This window comes from Leucoraja erinacea, chromosome 9, assembly GCF_028641065.1.
Source record: "Leucoraja erinacea ecotype New England chromosome 9, Leri_hhj_1, whole genome shotgun sequence".
Taxonomy (NCBI): Eukaryota; Metazoa; Chordata; class Chondrichthyes; order Rajiformes; family Rajidae; genus Leucoraja; species Leucoraja erinaceus.
The window spans coordinates 23572130-23599687 of NC_073385.1; the positions used below are offsets into that span (position 1 = coordinate 23572130).

The following is a 27558-nucleotide window of genomic DNA, read 5'->3' on the forward strand; positions in this document are numbered from 1 at the left end:
AGGGGTTGGACAGGCTAGATGCAGGAAGATTGTTCCCGATGTTGGGGAAGTCCAGGACAAGGGGTCACAGCTTAAGGATAAGGGGGAAATCCTTTAAAACCGAGATGAGAACTTTTTTCACAGAGTGGTGAATCTCTGGAACTCTCTGCCACAGAGGGTAGTTGAGCCAGTTCATTGGCTATATTTAAGAGGGAGTTAGATGTGGCCCTTGTGGCTAAGGGGATCAGAGGGTATGGAGAGAAGGCAGGTACGGGATACTGAGTTGGGTGATCAGCCATGATCATATTGAATGGCGGTGCAGGCTCGAAGGGCCAAATGGCCTACTCCTGCACCTAACTTCTATGTTTCTAGCCAATAGCAGTTCACCACTTCTCAAGGGCAATTAGATAAGCACTAGACTAAATGGGCCCCGTTGGGTCCTATGTTCACACGGGAGGGCTGGTCTTCCGACACAATATTCCACCTCTCCACCAATTCCAATATTGTGGCTAGTGGGGGGGGGGGGGGGGGGGGGGGGGGAGTGCTGGTATGGATTCTGGTGGGGGTGGCAGCTCAGTCCCTCAAGCCTGATATGCTGACAGCTCACTCACGGCTGGTTAACTCATGACTATTCCTTGAAATTCCATTTTAAGCAGGGTACAAGGCCACCAAATTCAAATCCATGTTCCTACCATTTTAAGCAGGGTGCAAGGCCACCAAGTTTAAGTGCAGTTTCTTACCACTTCAAGCAGGGTGCAAGGCCACCGAATTCAAATGCAGCTTCATACCATTTCATGCAGGGTGAAACCACCATAAAACCACACAAAACACCAAACTCACAGTTCAGTAGACATTCAGTGTGTTCAGTTGATTCACAGCTCAGTCATGACCTCTCCCTCCCCCATCATGCAGTGACTGAGCCACACCCACACTTTTGGGTTTTATAACCCCTCCCCCTCTCTCCAGAAAAGGTGTGGCTTTCATGGCGTGATTGACAGGAGATAGATTCTCAACATTTTTTTTTAAACACTAATAACACTTATTTTTCATTGATGGGAAGAATTCTCTGCACCTGCTCAGTGGAGGAGGAGGGAGTAAGATGGCCAAAAATCACAGACGTAAATGGTAGCGTTTTATCTAAAATCAATATACAGTGCAAACAGGAAGTAAGTGCATTTGCAGTAGTGCCTTTTAACTTCAAGCCAAAGCACCCAAGCCACCATTTGCAGTAAGTAGTGCCTTTCAACTTCAAGCCAAAGCACCCAAGCCACCATTTGCAGTAAGTAGTGCCTTTCAACTTCAAGCCAAAGCAGCCAAACAACCATTTGCAGGCAGTGCCTTTTTACTTCAAACAAACCATATTTTCATTTTCAAACCACATTAAGGGGACTCACAGATGAGTAGACATTTGTTCAATGTTATTCAGAGCTCAGAGAGACGTGACCCTTTGGCTTCATCCATCTTGCAGAGACTTAGTGAGGCACACCACTTCCTGGTTTTATAGTCCCTCCCCCTTCCTCCAGCAGGGGCAGCAGAGAGAATGACAATTTTTTTTTAAACATTAATATCTCTCTGATTTGTCATCGATGGGAAAAATCCTCCGCATCCGGAAGGTGGAGGGAGGCTCTGAGCGAGGTGGCCAAAAATGACGGCTATAGGTGGCGACGTCCTGTCGGAAATCGCAGCACAGTGGGCCAAAAGCGGTCAATATCAGAGTTTTAGTAATATAGATGTGCCTTGCAATAAATACCGTTCTACCATGTTAGTACGACTGGGTCATTTGACAGTCATACAACATGATCTTCAGTAACAATGTTATGAATAAATTAATAACCATGTCAAATATAACAATATGATGAAAAACAGAGGTAATAATTGATAAAGAACACTATCCATTACCATTTAGATATATATTGAAGATAAAATATATTTAATCACGTTTTATTAATTTTATGGCAAAGCCATATCACCATTGTTTCTGATATCATTCCATTTTATTTTCCTTTATTTTTCAGGAATTATTGTAGATCACAGGTGGCATGGAGGCATAGCAGTAGAGCTAAAGCTTTACAGCGGTTGAGACCCGGGTTCGATCCTGACTAAGGGTGCTTGTCTGTAGAGTTTGTACATTCTCCCCGTGAGTTTTCTTAAAGATCTTTGGTTTCCTCCCACATAAATTGGCTTGGTATAAATGTAGAATTGTTCCCTAGTGTGTGTAGGGGTAGTGTTAATGTGTGGGGATCGCTGGTCAGTGTGGACTCGGCGGGCCGAAGGGCCTGTTTCCGTGCTGTATCTTTAAACAAAGTTAAAATCTCACCAATATTCTGATTAACAAAGGCAAAGAAAAAATGTAGAGTTAACTACGTACCACTGCAACATGGCCAAGGTTATACCATACATCTGCAACTTCCTCGTCATTCACAGCTAGGGAGAGTGCTCTTTCAAATGAACTCAGAGTCATGTCATACTGTTGTGCATAAAAACAGCAGAGCCCCAGGTTGTTGAAGAGCTGACAATTATAAACACCCATTTGGAGAAGTCGCCTGTGGAGATCAAGATTTTTTTTAAACCATAATTTTAAGATAATTGCTCCATTTTGTCATTTAAAAATTGCTTCATCCCATACAATAAAGGCAGCAGCATTCCCAATATTTTAAAGTTTTAATATTCCAGATCATGGATCATTACACTGCAATTACAATGCTATATTGGAAGGGTTACTGCCATGTTTCTTTGATGTGGATTTGTCAGGGAAAGTTCTGATGATAGTTACATATTTAAATATTGTTTCATTTTTCATTTTTATTTTAATATTATCAGGTCAATATTTTTACTTGACCTAACTAAAATGTGGCTTGTTACTAAGAAATGTTCTGCAGAGTTTAAAGGTGATTTCCTTTTTTCCTGCATGGGCAAATGTCATCAGAATCTTGATCTAAACCTGGAACTAGAGTGGGAAGTAGTATTTTTTTTTCTTACCACGACAAACGTGCAGGAATTGAGTGCCAGGACAAGGCAGCACAAATATATAATGTAATTAGTTTCATCAATGGCCTGGTTGGCAAGAGTTGACGATCATATTCATGAGCATATTGGAGTTGTGCGTTTCAATGCCAGCATGTGGAGATGGGGGCTCCGTCAGAGCCCAGCCTGTGAATGCGGAGCAGAACAACAGACAGCCAACTATGTTGTTTCTGAGTGCCCGCTTTACCACCCACCAAATGGAGCTCAGGGCCTGGCAGACATTGACGCAGAGACAACAACCTGGCTGCTCAACATCCAGCTGCAGATTTAACTATTCCTTTGCTTTATTTATGTTTCATTCACAAGAAGATGAGCATAGCAAATAATATTATCCAAAGTTTTCACTCCTGTCAAGATTATCAGTTAATTTGACTATAAAATAAAATGGATGGAGAGGGTGAATTCGATAAATGAAGAGGGAGGGACCTGCGCTGCCAGATATCACTCAGGTGTTGTAAGTGAAAATTATCCTCCATGTTTCAGAAGTCAAACATATCTTTCGGATGATAGACACAAAGTGCTGGAATAACTCAGCAGGTTCCTGATGTATAGAGTCCTAGTGAGACCACAGCTGGAGTGCAGTTTTGGTCCCCTAATTTGAGGAAGGACTTTCTTGCTATTGAGGGAGTGCAGTGTAAATGTACAAGGTTAATTCCCGGGATGGCAGGACTGTCATATGCTGAGAGAATGGAGCAGCTGGGCTTGTACACTCTGGAGTTTAGAAGGATGAGAGGGAATCTCATTGAAACATATAAGATTGTTAAGGGTTTGGACACGCTAGAGGCAGGAAACATGTTCCCGATGTTGGGGCCCCTGTACAACTGCAAAAATACCTCTTTGCTCCTATACTCAACTCCTTATGTTATGAAGGCCAACATGCCATTAGCATTAGGTAATTTGTGATTCTTTTCTTCTTTCAACAGACCACACCGTCAATTGGTCTGAAAAAGGATCTTAACCCGAAACGTCTCCCATTCCTTCTCTCCAGAGATGCTGCCTGCCCCGCTGAGTTACTCCAACATTTTGCGTCTATCCAAGTCAACTGACCATGTTTAATGAAGCAGCTTGCTACGAGCCTGCACCTTCAACTCATTTTATGAACACACTGCACCAGCCAATAGTCTAAAACTGTTTTGCATCACAACCTGTAATCAATTCGATAATTAACACGTTCTGATCTCACCTATAGAATCGTAGTGCAATCTCTGGTTGGTCGGAATAAAAATGGTTACTCCCAATGCAGGCAATGGATTCTACATTAGTATTATCTTGTTTTAAAACTTCCTTATAATATTCAGTCGCTGATACGATGTTGTTCATTTCCTGTTAAATTCAAGAACAATATCAATCTGTAATTATGTGGCAAAATTAAGAAAAAGCACAAGCTGGCTTATTTTGGATAGATTTTCTAAACTCTTGTATATAGATATATTATCTTCATTACATCATATATACGAGCTATTCCTGTAAGCAGTGTGACCTCCCCTGGGAAACGGTCCAGCCCTTGCTTGAAAAGGCTTAAAGCTGTCAATGGCTGGTCTAAACGAATGTAGACCTATAATAATAAATTGAAAAATATTAAAATAAGTAAAAACATTTCAATACAGTGTATTCATTTTATCCGAGAATTGATTGAGGAACAAAAATAATAATTATTCTTAATATTATATGGAAGCAGAATTTGCTGCCTATGTAGTAATAGTAGTTACTGTTATATGCAAATGATTATAGATAAAATATGAGTATCTAATAACTGTTGTTAACTCATCATTAGCTTCACAAAGACTCTCTTTCATTAGCTACTCATCACTGGCAAGTTTCGAATGCCATCACAATGCTGCATTTGCAAGGCAAATTGCAAGCTTAAAACACCACAGATATTATGGTCATAATTTGTAGTGTAAGTGGGCTTAGTTAATATTTGTTGATCATCATCTCTATTAAAATAAGAGACTTCATTTGTTCAAATTATTACATTTTCCAGAAATTAAATGGCATAACATTTTATTCTCCTATACTTCCTTTATTTTTTTTCCCTCTCGATCTCTTTTATTCCATTTTTGTGCCCACACAATTCCTCTTTGTGTAACTAGTTTGACTGATTTCACTCTTTCCCATTCCTAGTGATTGTTTCCTAATCCTCAAAAGAGATTCCTCAGTGTTGGCATTGTTCACTCGGGTCTAATACAGCCATTTCGTTCACTGCTCATGCTTTCAGCAACTCTACAGCCAAGCATTTGGTGAGCTGAAGAAGTACTGGATGTCCCACCATAGACATCTTTATGTGCTTTGATATAGCAAATACTACATCATGTAATGCAAAGTAGTGCTTGAAAGGTGGTGACTCCTATGTATACTAGCTGCTTACCTTTGCCAGATAAAGTATTGTATCAACCATTTCCTGTTGTTTTATTGCAGATTTAAATTGTTTCTCTGCTTCACGATATAAACCTAATCTTTAAAAAAAAATAGAAATGGAAAACAGTTTGCAAAATGTAGAAAAAATGTTTAAAGTTTGCTTTACTAAGAAACATAGAAAATAGGCGTAGAAGTAGGCCATTTGGCCCTTCGAGCCTGCACCGCCATTCAATATGATCATGGCTGATCATCCAACTCAGTATCCTGTACCTGCCTTCTCTCCATACCCCCTGATCCCTTTAGCCACAAGGGCCACATCTAACTCCCTCTTAAATATAGCCGATGAACTGGCCTCAACTAACTTCTGTGGCAGAGAATTCCAGAGATTCACCACTCTGTGTGAAAAATATTTTTCTCATCTCAGTCCTAAAAGATTTCTCCCTTATCCTTAAACTGTGACCTTAAACTGTTAATATATCATTCTTTTTGGGTACAGCTTTCAAAAATTACATTGGTTCAAATTCTGCATAGAATGGAAAAATAACAGTGCTCCCCACTGACCAACTAGATTCAGTGACGTCTATGAGTAAATGCCCTTTCTCCCAACGTGAGTTTCAATTTAGTACCTTATTCAGGGATTGAACAGTGCCCAACAACGGAATTTACAGTTTGCAGGTCAATCAACCCGAAAGATAAATTCCCAAATTCAGCAAAGGAATGAAAATAATTTGTAGGTAGACAAAATGCTGGAGAAACTCAGCAGGTGAGGCAGCATCTATGGAGCGAAGGAAATAGGCGACGTTTCGGGTCGAGACCCTTCTTCAGACTGATGTGGGGGTGGGGGGCGGGAAGAAGAAAGGAAAAGGTGGAGACAGTGGGCCAATTAACCTACAAACCTGTCGTCATTGGAGTGTGGGACGACACCAGAGCACCCAAAGAAAACCCATGCAGGTCACGGGGATAATGTACAAACTCCATACACAACAGCACTGGTAGTCAGGATCGCCCGTGTCTCCGGCGCGGTAAGGCAGCAACTCTACCACTGTGCCACCGTGATTGAAACTTTATATAAAAAGTAAACATTTGACCATGCATAAGCAAGCGGCTAAATGAACAATATAAATATCAGACCAAAAAATAAATAAATCTACAAGCATAAATTGTACAAAACAAAAATCTATAAATATAAATATAGCTCAACATGCTTTGCAATGGCAGCCAATCCCACCAGAACTATTGGCATTTACACTGCAAATGTAAGAATGTTTGCAACTGAACTTGCTGTCATATTCCATAGTCAATGTTTTAGCTGAATTCTGATAATTCAGAAGCGAAACACAAACTTGGTAGCTTTGAGTTGAGGAAACTGCTTACTGCACTTGCATCAAATTATGCTTGATGCATCCTTCATTTGAACTGAGAGAAGTAGCTGCAATGAAGAACACCTAGGACAGGATAATTTAGATCCTACACTTAAATACTTGGAGCTGGTTTAAAATGTTTCAATTGTTTAAATATGCTCAAGTGTTTCTGTATTTTAAAAAATGCAAATGTTTTATTAATTCTGGTAGCTTTTAATTAAATCTGAAGGTTAGATTTTTTCAATAGTATTCAGTCTTGATAGTTTTTCTGGGGACAAGTCACTGACATTTATCACGGATAGTAATTGTTCTGGCCGATTGTGCAAGATTTTCCATTTATCATCAGGATATTATGAATCAGCAAGTTGATAATGGGATACATAAAGCACAAATCCATATTTTTTCCATTATGTCAGTGGCATGTATGAATTGCTCACTGCTAGCAGCAAGTTCTGTCCCTTAGAGGAAACTAGATTGCATAGCTGCAGAATGTTTTGGAGGCCGAATAATTTGCTTGGCAGTATGAAAGACCTTCTATGCCGTTTTATTTTTTTAAAGCTTAACATCACTGCTCTCTTCAGAAAATATAGTTTGTACATTACTGATGTTCATGACAAATCAGTAATTGTTTAATGATTCTAATTATAAAGCCAAATAAAGTACATTCAGCAAGAAACAAGATGGCGTGGAAAACAACTTGCATACTAATTCGAAAGAGCTCATTTGTGTACTTTTAGAATCAAACCGAAATGTGTTCTCATTGCTCGTATGTAGTTGGACATATTAAGAATCTCGAATCATGAATGAACGGGCATCGGAGGTTCATGTCTGTTTTATGTTGAAATAGAGAAGAACATATCTTCATCATTTATAATATCTGGACTAATATCTTCTACATTTTTAAATCTGAAAATGTTGAAGTGCAATGTAGCCATGAATCAATGATATCCTCTTATTAACAAGAATCTTGAATAAACTTAATGTAAATCTAGCTCATTTTACCTGTAATAACATTTTCCAATTTGTACCTTCCACCACCAGTCCTTAAATTGAGACTGCTCAGTAGCAAGTGCTGCTAAATCTAACGCCTGTTAGAAATAAAAGTATTATTAATTTATTATTGAGAAATTAAACAGAGTTAATAATGGTGGAATGAGGAAAAAAAAACTGTTGATTCCAGAATCTGGAGCAAAAAACAAATTGCTGAGGGAACACGGCAGGTCAGCAACATCGGTGGAGGGAAAGGGAATAGCCATGCAGACATGCTTGGTAATACTTCCAGTCTTTCGAATACAACACACCATGAAGGTGGACTGAATGGAAGGAAGTGACGAGCCTTCTATGGACTGGACTGTGTTCACCACTCTGCAGGTTCAGGCAGTCATGAGCAGAGCAGGTGCTATATCAGGCTGAGATGCATACGTTTTTAGTGCATCTGTAGATGTTTGAGTAAATTCCCAAGGACATGCCATATTTTCTCAGATCCTTAAAAAATTGAATACACTGAGGCTCTTTCTTAACGGCTATAAATGGCTTAAATCATTAAATCTATAGTCAATTAAATTAGTATTGGATAGACTTTTCAAATTTGCACGAGCAAGTACATGGACGATTTTTATTTTGGGATTCATTTACTCCATGCTGGTATTTGTGACATGCACTCTTAGGATTCAAGTTCCATGTTAACAAAAGCAAATCAGAATTATTCTTTCATATATAAAATCATCTGACCTCAGATTCTTTACATTCATCTTCTGCATGCATACATACATTTCCCACATTCAAGAGAAATTTACTCAGAAACTATATACTCATGTTGGGGATTTGTTAATTACTTACAGTTTTGACATCATTTTCATGGTGAAATATATATTCAAATAATGTCTGAAACATAAAATATACATACATTTTAAGTATTAGTAAACCTTTTCAAATACAGGATTTTCAGGTCACTAAAAAATAACACATCTAAAATCCACTTTCATAATAAAGAATAACTTCCACGTGGTCTGTCTTGAATAAATGTTGAAGAAATCCAGGAGGGAGCTTATTTCTTTACATGTCTGAGAACCTCACCAGTCTGTGTTGAGTATTCCTGACACCTTCTTAAACCAAAAAATTAAACTACTGCTGGGTGAGAGTGATCCAACTCACAGCTCTGAAAGTATTGGCCTGAATAGACATAACATTCAAAAATATAGGTTAAATCCCAACTACAAAAGCAGCATAAATTAAATATTCCTTCAGCAATTACTAATGAAACTTCTTAAAAATAAGCTGGTCCCCGAGGAAAATATGACAAATCAATAATATGACCTTGAGTTCCCATTTTGATTACAATCAAAAATCATAGCCAAAGGTTCAAAAAGTTCAAAGGACAGTTTATTGTCACATGTACCAATTAAGGTAATTTTCGAATTAAACTAACAAAATCCAAACTATATTACAAATTGCACCAGTTTTGAAGTTTTTTTGTTCAAATTTCGTCTCAATTTGCATTTAGCCAAAGTTTTCCATAAAGTGATGGATAATTATACATTTTTGTAAGGAGAAAAATGGATTAAAATAATCTCACATTGTTTGATCAATACAGCTAAAATTGGGCTTAAGAAAATGAGTTTAATGTGAACATTTTATATGAGCTTTTAAAATTTGACACAAACCTTAGCTAAATTTGCCTTCCCAGCATATTTGGCTAGATTTAATCTGGATATGTTAATAAAGGGTCCATCAGGGTTCGTAAGCATGGATGCCTGTAGAAAAATAATTTGTTGTAATTATAAAATAATTTTATTCATAAAACTGAAAAATACCAGAAATGTAAAAGAAAATGTTCTTGCAGAAAGAAAATTACCGTTCCCAGCCTAACAAATCTACCAGAAGCACTTGTCACTGGTTGGGCTGTATAAGCAGTTCTTGGAGTCTTGATAGCTTGCTCCATGGTGCCAGGTCTGCCAGATTGGGTGCCTGGTCTCACAAACCCAGTAATGGGTCTTCCAGACTGAGACATGGGTCTGTGAGAAGAGATAAAGTGTTTTAACAGAACTACAGGAAAACTAATGGCATAGGGGAATAAAACTGTCCAAGATTCTTCCAATTCTCTTTAGTGGAGCCTTACAATTTAATGCTCTTTACCATAATTGGGAGGTTGCAAAAATATGCTCTTTCTGTTGGAATTTCTGGTTGGAACGCTGGTCCCTCAAGAAGTCTAAGTAATGTTATGTTATTTCCAGCTAAATGTTTTGGATTCTGGTACAATCAGCATGTTAGGATAGCGACAGATTACAGTGCCCTTCATAATGTTTGGGGCAAAGACCCATAATTTATTTATTTGCCTCGGTGCTCCACAATTTGAGATTTGTAATAGAAAAAAAATCATATGTGGTTAAAGTGCACATAGTCAGATTTCAATAAAGGCCACTTTTATACATTTTGGTTTCATCATGTAGAAATTACAGCAGTGTTTAAACATAGTCCCCTATTTCAGGGCACCATAATGTTTGAGACACCACAATGTCATGCAAATGAAAGTAGTCTTCTTTAGAATTTTGTTGCATATCCTTTGCATGCAATGACATGCTTGAAGTCTGTGATTCATGGACATCACCAGTTGTTGGGTGTCTTCTCTGGTGATGCTGCCAGGCCTATATTGCAGCCATCTTTAGCTTATGCTTGTTTTGGGAGCCAGTATCCTTCAGTTTTCTCTTCAGCGTATAAAAGGCATGCTCAATTGGGTTCAGATCAGGTGACTGAGTTGGCCACTCAAGAATTGACCATTTATTAGCTTTGAAAAACTCCTTTGTTGCTTTTGCAGCGTTTCAGATCATTGTCTTGCTGTAGAATGAACTACTGGCCAATGAGTTTTGAGACATTTGTTTGAACTTGAGCAGATAGGATGTGTCTATACACTTCAGAATTCATTATGCTACTACCATCAGCAGTTGTATCATCAATGAAGATAAGTGAGCCAGTACCTTCAGCAGCCATACATACCAGGCCATAACACCCCCACCACCGTGTTTCACAGATGAGGTGGTATGCTGTTGATCTTGGGCAGTTCCTTCTCTCCTCTATACTTTGCTCTTGCCATCACTCTGATACAAGTTAATCTTCATCTCATCTGTCCACAAGACCTTTTTCCAGAACTGTGGTTGCTATTTAAAGTACCTCTTGGCAAACTGTAATCCGGCCATCCTATTTTTGCGGCTAACCAGCGATTTGCATCTTGCAGTGTAGCCTCTGTATTTCTGTTCATGAAGTCTTCCGCGGACAATGGTCATTGACAAATCCACACCCGACTCCTGAAGAATGTTTCTGATCTGTCGGACAGGTGTTTGATGATTTTTCTTTATTATATGGAGAACTCTTCTCTTCAGCTGTGCTGGTCTTCCTTGGCCTGTCAGTCCCTTTGCAATTAGTCCTCCCTTTCTTCTTAATGATGTTCGAAACAGTTGATTTTGGTAAGGTTTGGCTGATGTCTCGAATAGTTTAATTCTCGTTTCTCTATCTCGTAATGGCTTATTTGACTTTCATTGGCACAATTTTGGTCCTCATATTGATGAACAGCAATAAAGGTTTCCAAATGTGATGGAAAGACTGGAGGAAAGACTAGGTGCTGAGAGCTCTCTTATACCTGCATTAAGGAGGCAATTAAACATATCTGAGCAATTACAAATGCCTGTGAAGCCATGTGTCCCACACATTATGGTGCCTTGACATGGGGGACTATGTATAAACACAGCTGTGATTTCTACATGGTAAAACCAAAATGTATACAAATGGCCTTTAATAAAATCTGACAATGTGCACTTTAACCACATGTGATATTTTTCTATTACAAATCTCAAATTGTGGAGGCAAATAAATAAATGATAGATCTTGTCCCAAACATTATGGGGGGCACTGTATGTACTCCAGTTTTGGAGAGATACATTTTACTATTTGGTTTAGTGATACAGCATGGAAACAGGCTATTCAGCGCACAAAGTCCACGCTGTTCATATTAGATTCCTGTTATTCCACTTTCAGGTCCACATGCTAAACACTAAGGGAAATTTACAAGGGCCAGTTATCCTGCAAATCCACACATTTTTGGGGATGTGGGAGGAAACCGGAGCACCCAGAGGTAACCCAAACGGTCACAGGGAGCCAATGCAAACTCCATACAGACAGCAACCGAGGTCAAAATTGAACCTGGGTCTCTAGCACTGTGAGGCAGTTTCTCTATTAGCTGCACCATTGTGCAGTCATTTGGATTTCCTATTAGCGTAGTTTAGAATTCTCAAGCATCCTGATAAGCCATTGCATGAATCAAACTCCACGTTGACCAAGCAAAACCATGACCAAGCATAATAATGTTTAAAAATTACAATACAATGGGATAGAACTTTATTTATCCCTGGAGGGAAATTGATTTGCCAACATTCATAAAACACAAGATACATGAAACATGAAATTATAGTGATGAGTGGAAAGTCCAGGATTGGGAAGGGGGAGTCAGTCTATCCCACGACAGACGGGGAGAAGTTGGACAGTTTGATAGCCACAGAGAAAAAGGATAAACTGTGGCATTCTATGCTGCATCTTGGTGGAACCAGTCTGTTACTGAAGGTGCTCCTCAGGTTGCCCAGGGTGTCATGGAGGCGGTGAGCTGTGTAGTCCAAGATGCTCCGCAGTTTGAAGAGCATCCTCCCTTACAAAACCACCTCCAATTAATCCAACTCCACTCCCAGGACGGAGCCAGCCTTCCTGATGAGCTTGTTGATTCTGTTGGCGTTCACGGCCTTGGGCCGGCTAGCCCAGCACACAACAGCGTAGAAGATGGTACTGGCCACCACCAATTGATAGAACATCTGCAGCATCTTACTACAGACATTGAAAGAGCAGAGCCTTTCATTAATTAAAAATAATTCATTTTATTACCAAGTGACCATGCTTTATTTTTGTTTACTGCAGTTCTTTGGCATGAGTAAAATTCTGTTAATGTACCTACATAAATTAAATGATTGTTTACTTCCTTCTAGCAGGATGGTGAACCCTTGGGTAATCTTTCCCTTACCTCAACTACATTTTTTTTTAGAAGTTATTTCACTCCAGTTGAGATCAGCCAATGCAGTGCACATGTGAATTCAAAATGGAGCATTTCTCAGCCCACCACAACATCTGGTGCACTTACTAAGTCATGAAGGGAATTCAGAGTTAAGCCACAATACCTGACTGCCAGGCTTGGACCACCTCCTTGATTGACTCCTGGAAGTTTTAAAGAAGTTCCTGGTCCTGAAAATAATAACAATCTTCAAATCAATTCAAAATCCAAAAACTGTTTCACCAGTCACCACAGGCAAATTACACTTGATACAGTTGGACATATTGAAATAAAAATGAATTACAATTTTGTACATTTTGATTACTGATACATTAAACAGATGTAAACAGAATGTCTGTTATAGGCCAACAGCAGTGAAGGATAACATGTAACAGTTGAATATTCCTGATTTACTTGTATCTCTGAGTATTTCAAGTCCCATTTGAGACAATTGTCCAACTAATCTAAGCAAATACTTCTGTATATGATAGCATCCTGATAAAATATCGCTGCAACTTTGTGTGTAAAACAATTACTATTCTTTTTAGAAAAGAATCAAATTGACCCTACATAAACCACTGACTTTGCCAAATACGCATTAATTTTTCACGTTCAGTGACAACTTTAAATTGATTATACCTCTTGAATAGCATTCAAACAAAACAAATTCCTCTTATTGGTTCGATTATTTTTTTCGCGTTATTTCCCAAGAGAATCTCAATCTTCATTCTAAATAATGGTTGCTTGTCTCTGGTATCAAGCTCAGTAATCAGTGCTTTAGCATTTTCTGGTGTTTCCAACAAGGACGGCAAGGTAAGGGAATCGTGAATGACCAAGGAGGTTGGAACTTTGGTCAGGAAGAAAAAGGAAGCGTTTGCCAAGCTTAAGAGGGTGGCATTAGACAGGGATTATGAGGAATATAAAGTGAGTAGGAAAGAACTGAAGTGGCCAATATGAAGGGCAAGAAGGGGTTATGAAATGTCATTGGCAAGTTGGATTAAGAAAAATCGTGCGGCTTTTTATACGTACGTTAAAAATAACGGGGTGACCAGAGAGAAGGTGGACTGCTCAAAATAAGGAGGGAATCTATGCTTGAAGTTGAAGGATGTAGGCGAGGTACTAAACGAGTACTTTACATTTGTATTCACTGAGAAGGACTTAGAGGACAGCGAGGTCCATGTGGAGAATACAAATATGCCAAGACAGTTTCAGATCGAGAAAGAGGTGGTGCTGCGGCTCTTGAAGAATATGAAGGTAGATGTCCCCAGGGCCCAACGGAATTTACAGAAGGATATTGAGGGTGGCAAGAGTTGTGGTGATTGAAGTGAATTGAAGTGGATCCAGGTCATTTCTGAGGCAGGAGTTGATTTGCAGCATAATCAACTTCTCAAAGCACTTCATTAGATGCAAGTGTTACCAGTCGGTAGTCATTCAGATGGGACACCATGTTTTTCTTGGGCACTAGTAAAATAGATACCTTTTTGAAGCAGGTAGTAACCTCAGACCACATTAAGTTGGTTTAAACAGAGCTTTATCACTCAGCCAGGTATGCATTCTGGACCAGACACTTTGCCCAGATTCATCGTCTTGATGGATGCTCTGACATCATAGGGTCGTCAAAGGCTGTGGGGGCTTATGTAGGTGTCATTGTTCTCTCTTTCAAAGCATGCATAAAACGCATGGAGCTCATCCAGAACTGATGCAGCGTTGCCACTTAATATTTTGTGTGTACTCTCACATTTCCTCTCAAAAGGGTGGTAAATCTATAGAACGATTGTGGAGGCTGCCACTGGGAATTTTTAAACCAGAGATGGATTGATTTTTGATTAGTAAGGGTGTCAAAGGGTGTCCAAGGGTGAGGAGAAGGCAGTAGAATGGGGTTGAGGGAGAAAATATAGACCAGCCACGATTGAATGGTGGTGTAGATTTGATGGGCTGAATGACCTAATTCTGCTCATCCGTCTTGTAGTTTTTTGGTCTTAAAAGCACCATCTTACAACTTCACATAAATTGAATATACATTTCACTAATTTGTTATTTTTCTAAATGTCTTTCCGTCTGTCTCCTGTTTGCCAAACATCCTATAATATTGCTGTTGGCAAGTTTCAGTATCAAGACCCAATTGAATTAAAACAAGACCAAAGGTAGTTATCCAACAAAATTGGTTTACTGAAGTACTTACGAGCAATCTGTGCAATAGAACTGTCATCCAGCATTACTTCTGCTATTCCTTCTTGTTCTACATCTACTTCATCCACATATACCATCTCGGTCAAGGCTCGAGTTTTCAAGCTCCATGCGGCCTACAGTATAAATAGATGTACATTTCAAACGTTTTTGATGATTACAAATTGATATCAAATACTATTTGAAATAGCTGAACAAAGCTTGTAAAGAAGGACCAGACTTTCCAGTCAGTTGCAAAGGAATGGCTTGCTTCAGATTTCCCTTCTGCAAAGAATTATGGCATCCACCCTCTACAATATCACCAAATTGCTAAAGTAATCAACTAGGTTGAAAAGTTGTGACTGACAATAGCCTAGATGTTTTTGAAAAAATACATAACTTCTATTTTACAATATTTTATTGATAGTAACCCGAGCAAAGACTAGGACCCATCGATTAACAGGCAGAAGCAGAAATATCATAAAATCTCATAATCAATGTTTAAAAAAATATTCTTTGATTGCTTTAGAGAATAATATTCTTTGATTGCTTGATTATGCACAGTTACACATTAGGAAAATCATAACATTTGGTAAAATTTCGATTTCACCGATTTTATAGCGAAGACAACAAATCCATACCATGTAGAGGAACAGTGAACATTTTCGGCCATTTCATGACTTTCCCTGTTTACCCATGTAAATATGTATTCAGAAGACGCTACCAGATTACCTCCAATATCAGTATGCAGTGATATCATTTTCTATGCAAACTCTTGAATATTGAGAGAATATTTAATACTTCTAAATTGCAAAAACGGAGGTTTTGTTTATTATACAAATCCTCATGCTGTATGTAGTAAAAAGCACAGTTACACATTAGGAAAATCATAACATTTGGTAAAATTTTGATTTCACTGATTTTATAGTGAAGACAACAAATCCATACCCTGTAGAGGAACAGTGAACGTTTTCGGCCATTTCATGACTTTGACCATAGTTACTATTTCAGAATAAAATAAATTTAAACTGATTTAGTCCGAGTTAATCTATGGGTCCTATTTCAATGCTACACATATCTGTAAGCAGTGGCGGACTGGCCAGGGTGTCAGCTTGCCCGATGGCAAATGGGCCCCTGATGAAGTGTGTCCCCTATATCAAGTGTGCCCCTGATGAAGTGGGCCCCCTTTGTCTCCTGGCAACCAATATTTTTAGACCCAGTCCACCACTGCCTGTAAGGATAATAGAAAAAGGAAAAATAATGGTGGTATATTTGGAGCTTTGGAAGGCTTTTAAAGACCCAACATGGCTAGAAAACACAAAATTAGGGATAATGTTCCAACATGAATTAGGTATGTTACAAAACCTACCTGAATCTTCGATGAGAATCTGCCCCACCCCGTGTGCGTGATTTTGGCGCTGTTTAGAGGGGGCGGGTTTAAAACGCGATTTTTACTAGGCTGTTGCAATCGAAAATGTTCAGCCTAGTAAATCATTAACGGAAAATCGCTGAAAGACCCCGTCGCAAAAGGTATTATTAGTTTTTATGGCCTTGTATAATAGTTATAGTAGTTTAAAAATCACTCTCTAAACCCGCGACCTCTCGCAGCCCCAGGGTTTTATAAAGCAAACAATTAAAGGTATGTACCTTATTTTTACATTAAAAGGGGCTTCTTAAGAACCCTGTATATAAAGTTTACTATAGCGAGTAGCTCATTTTGGGCTCTTTATATCTCGCAGTATTTTTCTGGGCATTTGAGGGCACAAATCCAGCGCAATGTGAACGTTCTAAACCAGCGCGTTCACAGGATCCCACTAGAAAGCCGATTTAAATTGACTTTAATCTACAGCAATTGAACACTAAATTCCTTCCATTTGGCCTATAAATTGATGTAAATGAGATTTAAAAATCATGTTTTATTGTGAATTATTTGTGAATATTATTTGGACACAGGCTATTTAAAAATGTTAATCATTTATTAAGAAATGAATAGATGTTTAGATCTAGTAATTGAAGTTTGAAATTAGCTACAATTGGGTAACTAACTAATTATATGCTTTAATTTCAGGTCATCCAAGTAAGATTGTTTTATATTTGTTTCAGAATGGTTCAATCTATGATAACTGAAAATTTCATTCAGTTCTCTTAATTTTTAAGAAGGTTATGGCCTTTTGACTGTCCATGATCACAGCTTTTTTGTTATGTCCATAGAAAATCAATAGGGAACAAGGTGCTAATTTCCGAGTATGAAAATGGCCATAACTTTTTTATTACTTGAGATATGAAAGTGAATTAGGTGTCAAATTAAACTTGTTGTTATGCTTTATCTGATGGGATAAATTGCAGACTTGATTTTTTAAATCTCAAAATTTTGTAACATTGCTACATGGATTGCAAATTGATCATTGCAAAAAAAACAAACCAGGAGCGAACAGATCATTTTCAAGTAAAGGGCCTGTCCCACTTACGCGACCTTGGCTCGCAAATTACGTGACCTCGTGGTCGCTTGCGGCGTACGGGCACTGTATGGCCATGCGGGGCCAGTCCCACTTAGAAGCGCGGAGGGGTATGGAGTTGTGCGGGGCTGGTCTCGACATCGCGTGGGGCTCCGAAATTCTTGCAGTGACCAAAATCTTTGAGCGCCAAAGGCCTGTCGGCCCGCATACGCACGCAGGCACATTGCTATCGTACGCAGCGTCTTGACGGCGTACGCCTAGTGCATGGCGTTGCGTGATGACATCACCGCCCGACGCCCAAATTTAGTTGGCCCGCCTCCTGCCCAGCTGATTTGTAAGCATGACGTAAATGGCGTCACACGCGAACTCCGCTTCCAGTTGGTCGCGCCAAATGCATGCAATCGTATGCAAGTGGGACAGGCCATTAAGCAGGCTGTGATCAGTAGAGGACCACAGAAATTGGTGCTTGTGAGCAGGCTATTCACAATCAATGCTAATGATATGGATCAAGGGACAATTTTTAAAAAATATTTCCAAGTTTGCAGATGATTTAAAAAAAATTGGGATTGAGAATGGAGAGGGGGAGATATAAAGAGGCTAAGAGGAGATATTGATAAAATATTGATAAACTAGTAGACAAAGACAGAACATAAATGAAATATACTTTGGAAAAAAGAATTAAATACTTCTGCAGACAGTGGCTGATTATTTTTAATATGGAGAGTTTTGGGGGATAAATGTTGATGTACACAGGGACTTGGGTGTTCTTGTAAACAACATAAAAGTCTACCAAGCAATTAGGAAGGCAAATGATACATTAGCCTTTATTTTGATCAGACTGCATTACAAGAGAAGATAAGGCGTTGTGTATTGTGCAGTCTTACCTTAAAATAATGAGACACTTTATAGAAGGAATGCAGTGAAGATTCACTAGACTGGTTTCAGGGATGGTCAGAGAGATTGCGCCAACTCAGCCTATATTCATTCTCGAGAGCTTAGAGTTAAGATAGAAACATAGAAAATAGATGCAGGAGTAGGCCATTCGGCCCTTCGAGCCTGCACCGCCATTCGATATGATCATGGCTGATCATCCAACTCGGTATCCCATCCCTGCCTTCTCTCCATACCCCCTGATCCCTTTAGCCACAAGGGCCACATCTAACTCCCTCTTAAATATAGCCAATGAACTGGCCTCAACTACCTTCTGTGGCAGAGAATTCCACAGATTCACCACTCTCTGTGTAAAAAATGATCTAATTGAAACTTACAGGGCACAACAGGCTGGATGCAGGTAGGACATTTCCCCAAACTAAGTAGTCCTGAACTAGAGGTTATAGTCACAGAAAAAGAGTTAGGTCATTCAGACAAGGAAAATCATGCATTACAATTTATTTTCAAGTTCAAGTTCACAATAATTGTCACATGCACCAATTGAGGTGCAGTAATATTTGAGTTACCATACAGCCATGCAAGTAAAAAGAACACAATGAGCAATAGAGTTTAACATAAACATCCATCACAGTGGAATTTGCAGTCTGCACTGTGATGGAAGGCGATAAAGTTCAGTCAATCTTCCTCCATTTGTTCACCCATGGTCGGGACCTCGACTGACAAATTCCACTGTGATGGATGTTTATGTTAAACTCTATTGCGCATTGTGTTCTTTTTATTTGTATGGCAATTGGATCCTCGACTTCCTCATCCACAGACCACAGTCTGTTCGTATTGGTGGAAATGTGTCAGACTCGATAACAATCAGCACGGGAGCACCTCAAGGCTGCGTGCTCAGCCCCCTGCTGTACTCACTCTATACTCATGACTGCGTAGACGGTCATAGTGCGAACTCCATCATCAAGTTCGCTGACGACACCACTGTCGTGGGACGTATCACTGATGGGGATGAGTTCAAGTGTAGAAGAGAGATTGAGCAACTGTCCATATGGTGCCAGCACAATAACCTGGCCCTCAACACCAGCAAAACCAAGGAACTGATTGTGGACTTTGGAAGTAGTAGGATGGGGACCCACAGTCCCGTTTATATCAACAGGTCAATGGTTGAAAGGGTCAAGAGCTTCAAATTCCTGGGCGTGCACATCTCTGAAGATCTTTCCTGGTTCGAGAACACTGATGCAATTATCAAGAAAGCACATCAGCGCCTCTACTTCCTGAGAAGATTACGGAGAGTCGGTTTGTCAAGGAGGACTCTCTCTAACTTCTACAGGTGCACAGTAGAGAGCATGCTGACCGGTTGCATCGTGGCTTGGTTCGGCAACTTGAGCGCCCTGGAGAGGAAGAGACTTCAAAAAGTAGTAAACACTGCCCAGTCCATCATCGGCTCTGACCTTCCTTCCATCGAGGGGATTTATCGAAGTCGCTGCCTCAAAAAGGCTGGCAGTATCATCAAAGACCCACACCATCCTGGCCACACACTCATCTCCCTGCTACCTTCAGGTAGAAGGTACAGGAGCCTGAAGACTGCAACGACCAGGTTCAGGAATAGCTACTTCCCCACAGCCATCAGGCTATTAAACCTGGCTCGGCCAAAACTCTGAACATTAATAACCCATTATTTGTTATTTGCACTTTATCAGTTTATTTATTCATGTGTTTTGTAGTCAATGCCTATTATGTTCGGTGCTGCTGAAGCAAAGCAAGAATTTCATTGTCCTATCAGGGACACATGACAATGAACTTGAACCCTCCGCAGTCGCCGCTACGGACGGCGCAATGTACAAGCCCTCCGACGTCGGGATGGCTCAGAACACATTCCGTGGCTTGGAGTTCCCGAATCGGCCGCTTCTTACCGGAGACCGTGGCTTCACAATGTTAAAGACCACGGGCCAGCGGTCGGAGCACTTCTTCTGGCGATCCTGGGCAAGGGATCCCAGGCTCCGCGATGGTAAAACAGCGCCGCGCACGCGGCTAGAGGCTCCAAAGACTGCTGCAGTCAACAGGCCCCTGCGGTTGGACCTCCAACACTGGCGACCCTTGGCTAAGGAACCCAGGCTCTACGATGGTAAGTCTGCTGCGCCTGCTGCTGAAGCTCTGCGCAGTTCTCCAGTCTGGAAAGGCCACACCAAACCAGTTCTTAGGCTGCGAGGGGGGGGGGGGGGGGGGAGATGCGATATGGAGAAAAGTTGCATCCCGATAAGATGCGATATGGAGAAAGTTGCATCTCCACACGGTAAGTGACTGAAAATGGTTTCCCCCTATACCCCCCCCCCCCCCCCCACCACGTCCCACATAAGACATACCGAGAAACATTAAATCATACATTTAGATGCACTAAAAATAACAAAAAAAGTCAAAAGGGCAGACGGGCTGCTGGCGAGGCTGCCGCTCGCGGCGCCACCCGATGACAAGATAATTGATTTCATTAAATATGAATAGAAGCAGTGAATTATAGTCAAAATTAGCCATAGCATGTTAGAAAAATAGCATTTGATTTACCCCTTGCAACTTATATCAGATTTCCCAGAATTGGCGCGGGTTCCTTTGCATGCCCGAGAGAAATTTCCTAAAATGTTTTTTGTTCAAAATTTACCAGGTTTTGACCTATAATTATTATCACCACTTGAATCCATGTCCACTCTGCCCTCTCCCCCAAATTCGACTTTAGTCTTTGTTTCATGATTATCATGCACCGCCCCTCATTATCCTCACACATGTAGATAATGCCAATTTCCAAAAGTAAAATGATGAGAGTTATCACCATTTCTATTCACTCCAGATGCACACCATACCCACTTCTGTGCTGTCATTTTGCTTCATTTGTTTTTGTCAGTGCTCCTGTCTAAACTGAACAATGGAAATACACGGCAAAAAAAAAAATCAATATCTACCATAAATAGCCTCATCTTGCCTCTGGAAGATATTGCCTGAGACAACATTCCAATACCAACAGCAGACTTGAGTGCATTTTAATCAATATTGGGACATTGTCAATTCTAAAAAAATAAAAATTGAATAGTTCAAATAGGCTGTTGTGATCTCCAAAAGAAGCTACATAAATTCAAGTTGTCTGGCACTCTCTTATTAATCTGTACCATATAGCTATTTTAGCTCAAAATTTAACAATGTATCCTTTATACCAGTGATATGTATCACAGGGGGCACCACGCAATGGCAGCCTCGCCAACAATCTGTCTGTCTTTACGTCTTTTTGTTATTTTTAATGAGTTTTTAAAGTATGTGTTAATGTTCTCTGGTTTGTTTTATGTGGGGAGTGGAGGGGAAACCCCCCCCCCCCCCCCCCCCCCCCCCCCCATCTCTTATCTTGCCAGAGATGCAATTGTATTCCAGATTGTATCTCCGGTCGCTCTGTGGCCCAATATCATGGAGCTGGAAGCCTTGCTTGGGACTGACTTTGAGCCCCACCCTGGGGACATAGACTTACCATCAGAGCCAATCCCTTGCCTGGGATCAACGTTCCAATTGCGGCCTGATGAATTCACCATCATGGAGCTCGCAGTCTCAGGTAGAGACCGATATCGTGAAGCTCCAAATGACGCAGAACGTTTCGACCAGGCCTGACCCGGGGTCAGATCGCCCGATGCCAGGGAGCTGAGATTCCCCTCTCAATGCAGGAGCTTGATCACCCCAGCGCGGAGGGCCCGATCTCCGGCTACAGGAACCAAGATCGCCCCATCAACGGAAGGCTCAAGGCCCCCGAATGCAAGAGAACAAAAAAAGAGAGGATTTAATTTTTTTTCACTTTCCATTACAGTGAGGAATGTGGAGTAGTCACTGCAATGGATGTTTATGTTAAAATGTATATTGTGTGTTCTGTTGCTTTTTATTGGTATGACTGTATGGCAAATGGAATTCCTCGTATGTTGTAAAAGATACTTGGCTAATAAAGCACGATTATGATGTTGAGTCAATGTAACCCACAATATATTACTGACAAATAAGCATTTTAAACATTCAGCAATTACTGAATTCATAAAAATAAACCATTCCAAATTGGAATTGCTGGCACTAAGTTTACATAGAAGACTAGAAACACAAAATGGGCAGACACAATTTAATACAAATAGGTGCAAGGGAGAAAAATCGCAAGAATAGAAAATCTAAGCATTACCGAGGAAGCGCAATTACCAAGGACCCAAGTGCCAATTCACTAGTCTTTGAAAATGGGAAGAAAAGCTGATAAAGTAATTAAATAGGTGTCCAGGATACTTAAATTGGCAAATGGTGGTTCTGAATACAAAAACAGTCATACTGCATCTTAAAAAATATATAAGATTTGAAAGCACCTGGGATGAAGTGTATAGTTTGGATAAATGTAAAGATTCTAGCATGGATTCAGAGGGGTTTCAAGCAAGATGCTGGGAATGAGCAAGTTCAATTACATGGAAATTTACAAGAGCAGTCCAAGCTTCCCTGCAGGGCAAAGAAGGTAAAGCAAAGACCTAAAATCTAGCTCTATTGAGCAAATTGAAAGAAATGGTCCTCTAATCCAGAAGGTCATAGATTTAAAACAATTTTCTGAATAGATGGGAGAAAATTGAGAAAAGTCTTCACGTATGAATTGTGATCTGGAATATACAACCTGAAAAATGCAATGAACTAAATTCCAAATGAGTATTTAAGCCAGTCATTTGATTGCAGTTATCAGAGGACTAAACCAAAAGGTCTTTACAGCTATATTACAGGCCTAACAGCGTCCTTCAACACTGCTAGATTCTATGATTGCACACAAAACATTGACTTGACAATATAGTTAATTAAAAAAAATCTCAAATATAACATGACCAAACAAATAATTCTGTTTAAACAAAACAAGCACTGAACTGGAATAGGATCACATGGAAGTTTTTATATCAATTTCACAATTTGTGACAGAATGCATTGCTCTGATAGCCTTTTTAGAATGATGTAGGAGGGATAAAAAGATTAGGTACTGAAAATTGCCAGCCAAAACAATAGCTGATGAAACAAGAAAATCCATACACAACCAAACATGTGCCAGAGCAATGGCTGTCTGTCTGAGAGATTAGGTGGAATTGGTGTCGGTCCCTCTGCGCTTAATGACAGAGGAGAGCGATTGTAAGGTATCGTCAGCAGCAGTGTGCGCTACCATGTCCTCCAAGCAGGACAAGGGAATAAAGGTGTTAAACTGAGTTCTTCTGTCAATCTAAAGTCAATTTGACTCAAACACTTGTTGCTGTTAAAATCAATTCTTTATTCAGATGAGACTAGTCTCTTGAACCTTCCAACACAGAGCTGATGCTCTGGGGCGGGTCCAGAGAGGAGTAACTTTGATACAAACTCATGGCATTTATATAGGTATTAGACATTTCAGATACAGAGGGTATGACAAGCTAGTAACCAATCATCTGAGTCCTTCTGGTGATTTACAACATCAGTCACATGATCCCCTTCCCTGGCCTCTTTACAACCTTTGTTTGCCTGTGGTATAACTTTATAACTTTGTTTTAGACTTATTTTATTTCAACACAGCAAAACCCCAGAAGGCTCACTTATCAAAGACCACTCCACAAAATATAAGATACATACAATGATCACACAAGTCATGCACACTTTCTATACCAAGAAGAAAGATATTTCTATAAATCTGAACAATTTCTGTCTAAAGTTTACCTTCTTACAAAGACAATACATTTCATAATTTGTTTTACTACAATTTCACAGTTTGAAATACTTTTACCTATGTCTTTAAAACATTAATTATATAAGTTTGCTGAATTACAGTTTCTAAGTTCAAAACCCATACTCATCCCAACCAAGCATATATGGGTCGTAAATCTGTCAATTTACTTAATAAGTGTTTGGTTCCAGGATACAGCTTCATTCTTAACTTACAGCCTCCCCTTTTCCTGCTATCTCTGGGAGCTGTATTTCCAATCTCTCTACAAGGCCTTTTACAAATTATCTTCTTCTCCAAGCAACTACTCCCCTTCACATACATCCTAATTCAACATAGCCAAGGCTAACTACAGGGCCTATTATCTCTCAGCCCTGAACCATATCTCAAACTCAGCACAAACCTCACAACTTAAGAATGTCCATAAAGAAAAGAGCAATATACCTCTGGCCTAAGAAGAGGCCCCTATTCAGCTATCCATTCTCCAACACAAGGTCATATCAAATACAATTTCCTCCAGTGCTATAATTGCCTCAAAGCCGTAAACTAAACTAAGCAGGTTCAGGTTCAGGCCTCCATGTTTTGATTCATCTTTGCCTGTGTGTATGTGTCTGTTTGCACTTTATTTCAGTTCAGGAAAACTTTAAGCTTTTCTTTTGCAAATTACCTAGCTTATATAAAAGTCACTTTTCAATCTGGGCGTAGCGCTGTTCTGTGTCCAGGCCCAAACAGTGTCTTTGTGGGTTAGCTGGCACAGTGAACTGAAGTTTGGAATGAATTTCCCCAAATAATTTACCAAGCCAAGGAATCTCTGCAGGCTGAGCACATCCGTGGGTGCGGATAACTCGTTGATAGCAATGGTTTTTGATGGATCGGGTTTGAGGCCGTATTCAGTGAACACATGGCCTACGTAGTTCACCTCATTTACTCAGAATTTGCACTTTAGAGGGTTTAACTTGAGGTTGATATCTTTAGCGCGGTCCAGAACCTTTTTTAAATTTGCGTCGTGTTCTTCAATAGTTTGTCTAGCAACAAGGATATCATCAACTATGATGGAGCATGGGTAACGTGTTGTTCCATAGCGCGTTGAAATACTTCACTAGCAGAGCTTATGCTAAATGGCATACAAAGAGAATTGTAACGTCCAAAGGGTGTGCTGAAGATGGTTAACTTGGGGGAGTTGTGATCAAGGGCAATCTGCCAGAATGAACTCTTGGCATCTAGCACTGTGAATACAGTCACCTAACCCAGCTGCGCTGCAATCTCTTCCACTGTGCACATGGGATAGTGGCAGTGTTTAAATGTTTACGATTGATTAAAATCCATATTTCTTACTTGCTATTCTTTTTCCGAAAGCCTTGGGACCAGTTTTCGTAATTCAGACCATGGAATCGAGACCCAAATCCGATGGGTCAATCGCAAGGCCGGGGGGCAATCACACCTCGGTCGCGAGTAGTCTTCACCATTCTGTCGAATGGGGCAGAACTTTGGAAGTGATTGCCCACCAGTCTAAAAAGCCGCTGTGTCTCCCTGTCCCTGGGATAGCAGGGGGCGAGATCGGAAGAGCACACGTCAGAACTTTGGAAGTGATTGCCCACCAGTCTAAAAAGCTGCTGGTCCCCTGTCCCTGGGATAGTAGGGGGCGATCAAACAGCACAATACCCCACTCCCCCTCCAACTCCAGAGGAATCCGCTCCCCGATGGGCCGCTACGGCGACAAGTGGCCCAGCCCGAGCTGCGCATAGCATGGCACAATCCGGCCCCTACGTGTTCCCCTGGACGGACAGGGCTGGGCTAGGAGGCTGTGGGTCTCTGGGAACTCTGTGCTTGCGGGGTCAGTCATGATGGTCCTGTGTACTTGACAGGAAACTTTGCCATCGAACAGACTTTTCTATTGTGTCAGGATTTGTTGACTGAAGTCACATGTAGTAGACAGATGTACTGAAGGGGCTGGGCTGCTGTTGGCCAGACCATTGCGGCCTTTGATTCAATTGGTCCACGTCTCCGGTGAAAATGCTGCCATCCAAGGCCGAAACGGTGAATTGAGCGGGGAGCTTTGGGGTCACACATATTCCGGTAGAGGGGTGTAGGTATACCAATCATGATGAGTTCAAAAAGTTCCCACGCATCTGTAAATCGTGGTTAATTATTTCCCGAGTTTTTATTAACTAAAACCCTGTTCACAAATCTGGGACTATTTTTTCAAATCTAACCACTGGCCAGCTGATGATGTCACAATGCCTTTGCTCGTGGCCCACCCGGCTCCTGGCCCAGCCCCCGGATTAAAGCAGCTGCTGTCAACTCGCAAGCGCACTGTTTTCCACGATGTTACATCACCACCCTCACCCCTCCGCCCATTCTTCAAAAGGCGGAGAAAGAACGAGCAAGTTTTGCAGATCCCGAGGTATCGGAGGTCTCCACCATTCACGATATTTTATCACGAGAAGAACTTTCCCCTCGCGGCCTGCGCAGCGAGTGAAGTTGCGAGTTACCACCACCCTCCCCTCCGCCCATGCTAACCGACAAGTTTTGCAATCCTGGAGGTCTCCTTCTCTCACCTCCCCCCCCCCCTCCCCCTAACTCCAATCCTGCTACCCCACCCCCACTGGTACTCTCTGGGTTTCCAGAGAGTCAGGCCCTGTTTCTCTCTCTGCCTGTTTCTTTTCGTAGCCCACTCACTCGCACGGCTCCCCTCTACCTCTCCCCACCTCCACCTCTCCCCATCACTCTCTCTCTCCCCCTCCACCCCATCTCTCCCACCCCCTCTCTCTCCCCCCCTCTCACCCCTCCCCCCCCCCCCTCCTCCTCTTGATGCACAAAACAAACCTTTACATTCAAGTCCTTTAAAAAAAAAATATATATATATATATATTTTTTTTTTATGAGCAAAGCTCTAGATTACCCTCTATGATTTACTATACATTCACTAAAATTACTTTTGGAGTCATGTTACTCCTCAAAGATTTATTTTCCAAGGATTACACAGCTATAGAATAATGGAAGCACGTGGGAAGGGATGCAAGGGAACCGAGTTTTGTGGGAAGTGTTACAATACTTTTAATTTCACTTTCTTTGGCAAGCGTGAAAAAGAAAATCAACAAATATCACTTTAAATATTAAGCAGAACTGCCATAATGTAGAAAGAGAGAGAGAGAATGTAGTAAGAGAGTCAATCTCTACTCCTTTGATGAGTATTCTTACTTTGCCGAACAGTTACTGTGCCTAGCAATGAATTGCATTTATTGAAGGTCATTATACTCAAGAAATCACAATTGCATGAAGCTTAAAAGGCCAGCTGACAATTTCATGTCTGTCATTTGTTCATATTACAAAAAAACATCTTTTCCAAGAAAAACATTTAAAAAACATAAATAACTTGCTATTATATTTTTTGTGACAGGACGTGCAATCAAATGCAAAGCAAGACGATTTCAACAGTGGATGATATTGTTTAATGTAAAATCTCTTTTTTTAAAAAGAAGGTACATGGCCAAAGTCGCACACGTCTCCGACGAACAA

General features: G+C 40.5%; 1 protein-coding gene across 2 annotated transcripts in view; it reads right to left on the bottom strand.

Annotated features, from left to right (window-relative positions):
- The window catches only part of ttc8 (tetratricopeptide repeat domain 8), a 42642-nt gene that overhangs the window by 10135 nt on the left and 4949 nt on the right, over positions 1–27558 (bottom strand). The window contains exons 3-12 of one of the 2 annotated variants that reach the window (XM_055640342.1): positions 14990–15110; positions 12935–12998; positions 9577–9736; positions 9386–9475; positions 8562–8606; positions 7725–7810; positions 5372–5459; positions 4448–4558; positions 4187–4326; positions 2348–2522 (exon numbers count right to left, since the gene is read on the bottom strand). In XM_055640342.1, the coding sequence (XP_055496317.1) occupies positions 2348–2522; positions 4187–4326; positions 4448–4558; positions 5372–5459; positions 7725–7810; positions 8562–8606; positions 9386–9475; positions 9577–9736; positions 12935–12998; positions 14990–15110 (1080 nt within the window). The remainder of the gene's footprint in view (positions 1–2347; positions 2523–4186; positions 4327–4447; positions 4559–5371; positions 5460–7724; positions 7811–8561; positions 8607–9385; positions 9476–9576; positions 9737–12934; positions 12999–14989; positions 15111–27558) is intronic. The other variant, XM_055640343.1, reaches the window with a different exon arrangement.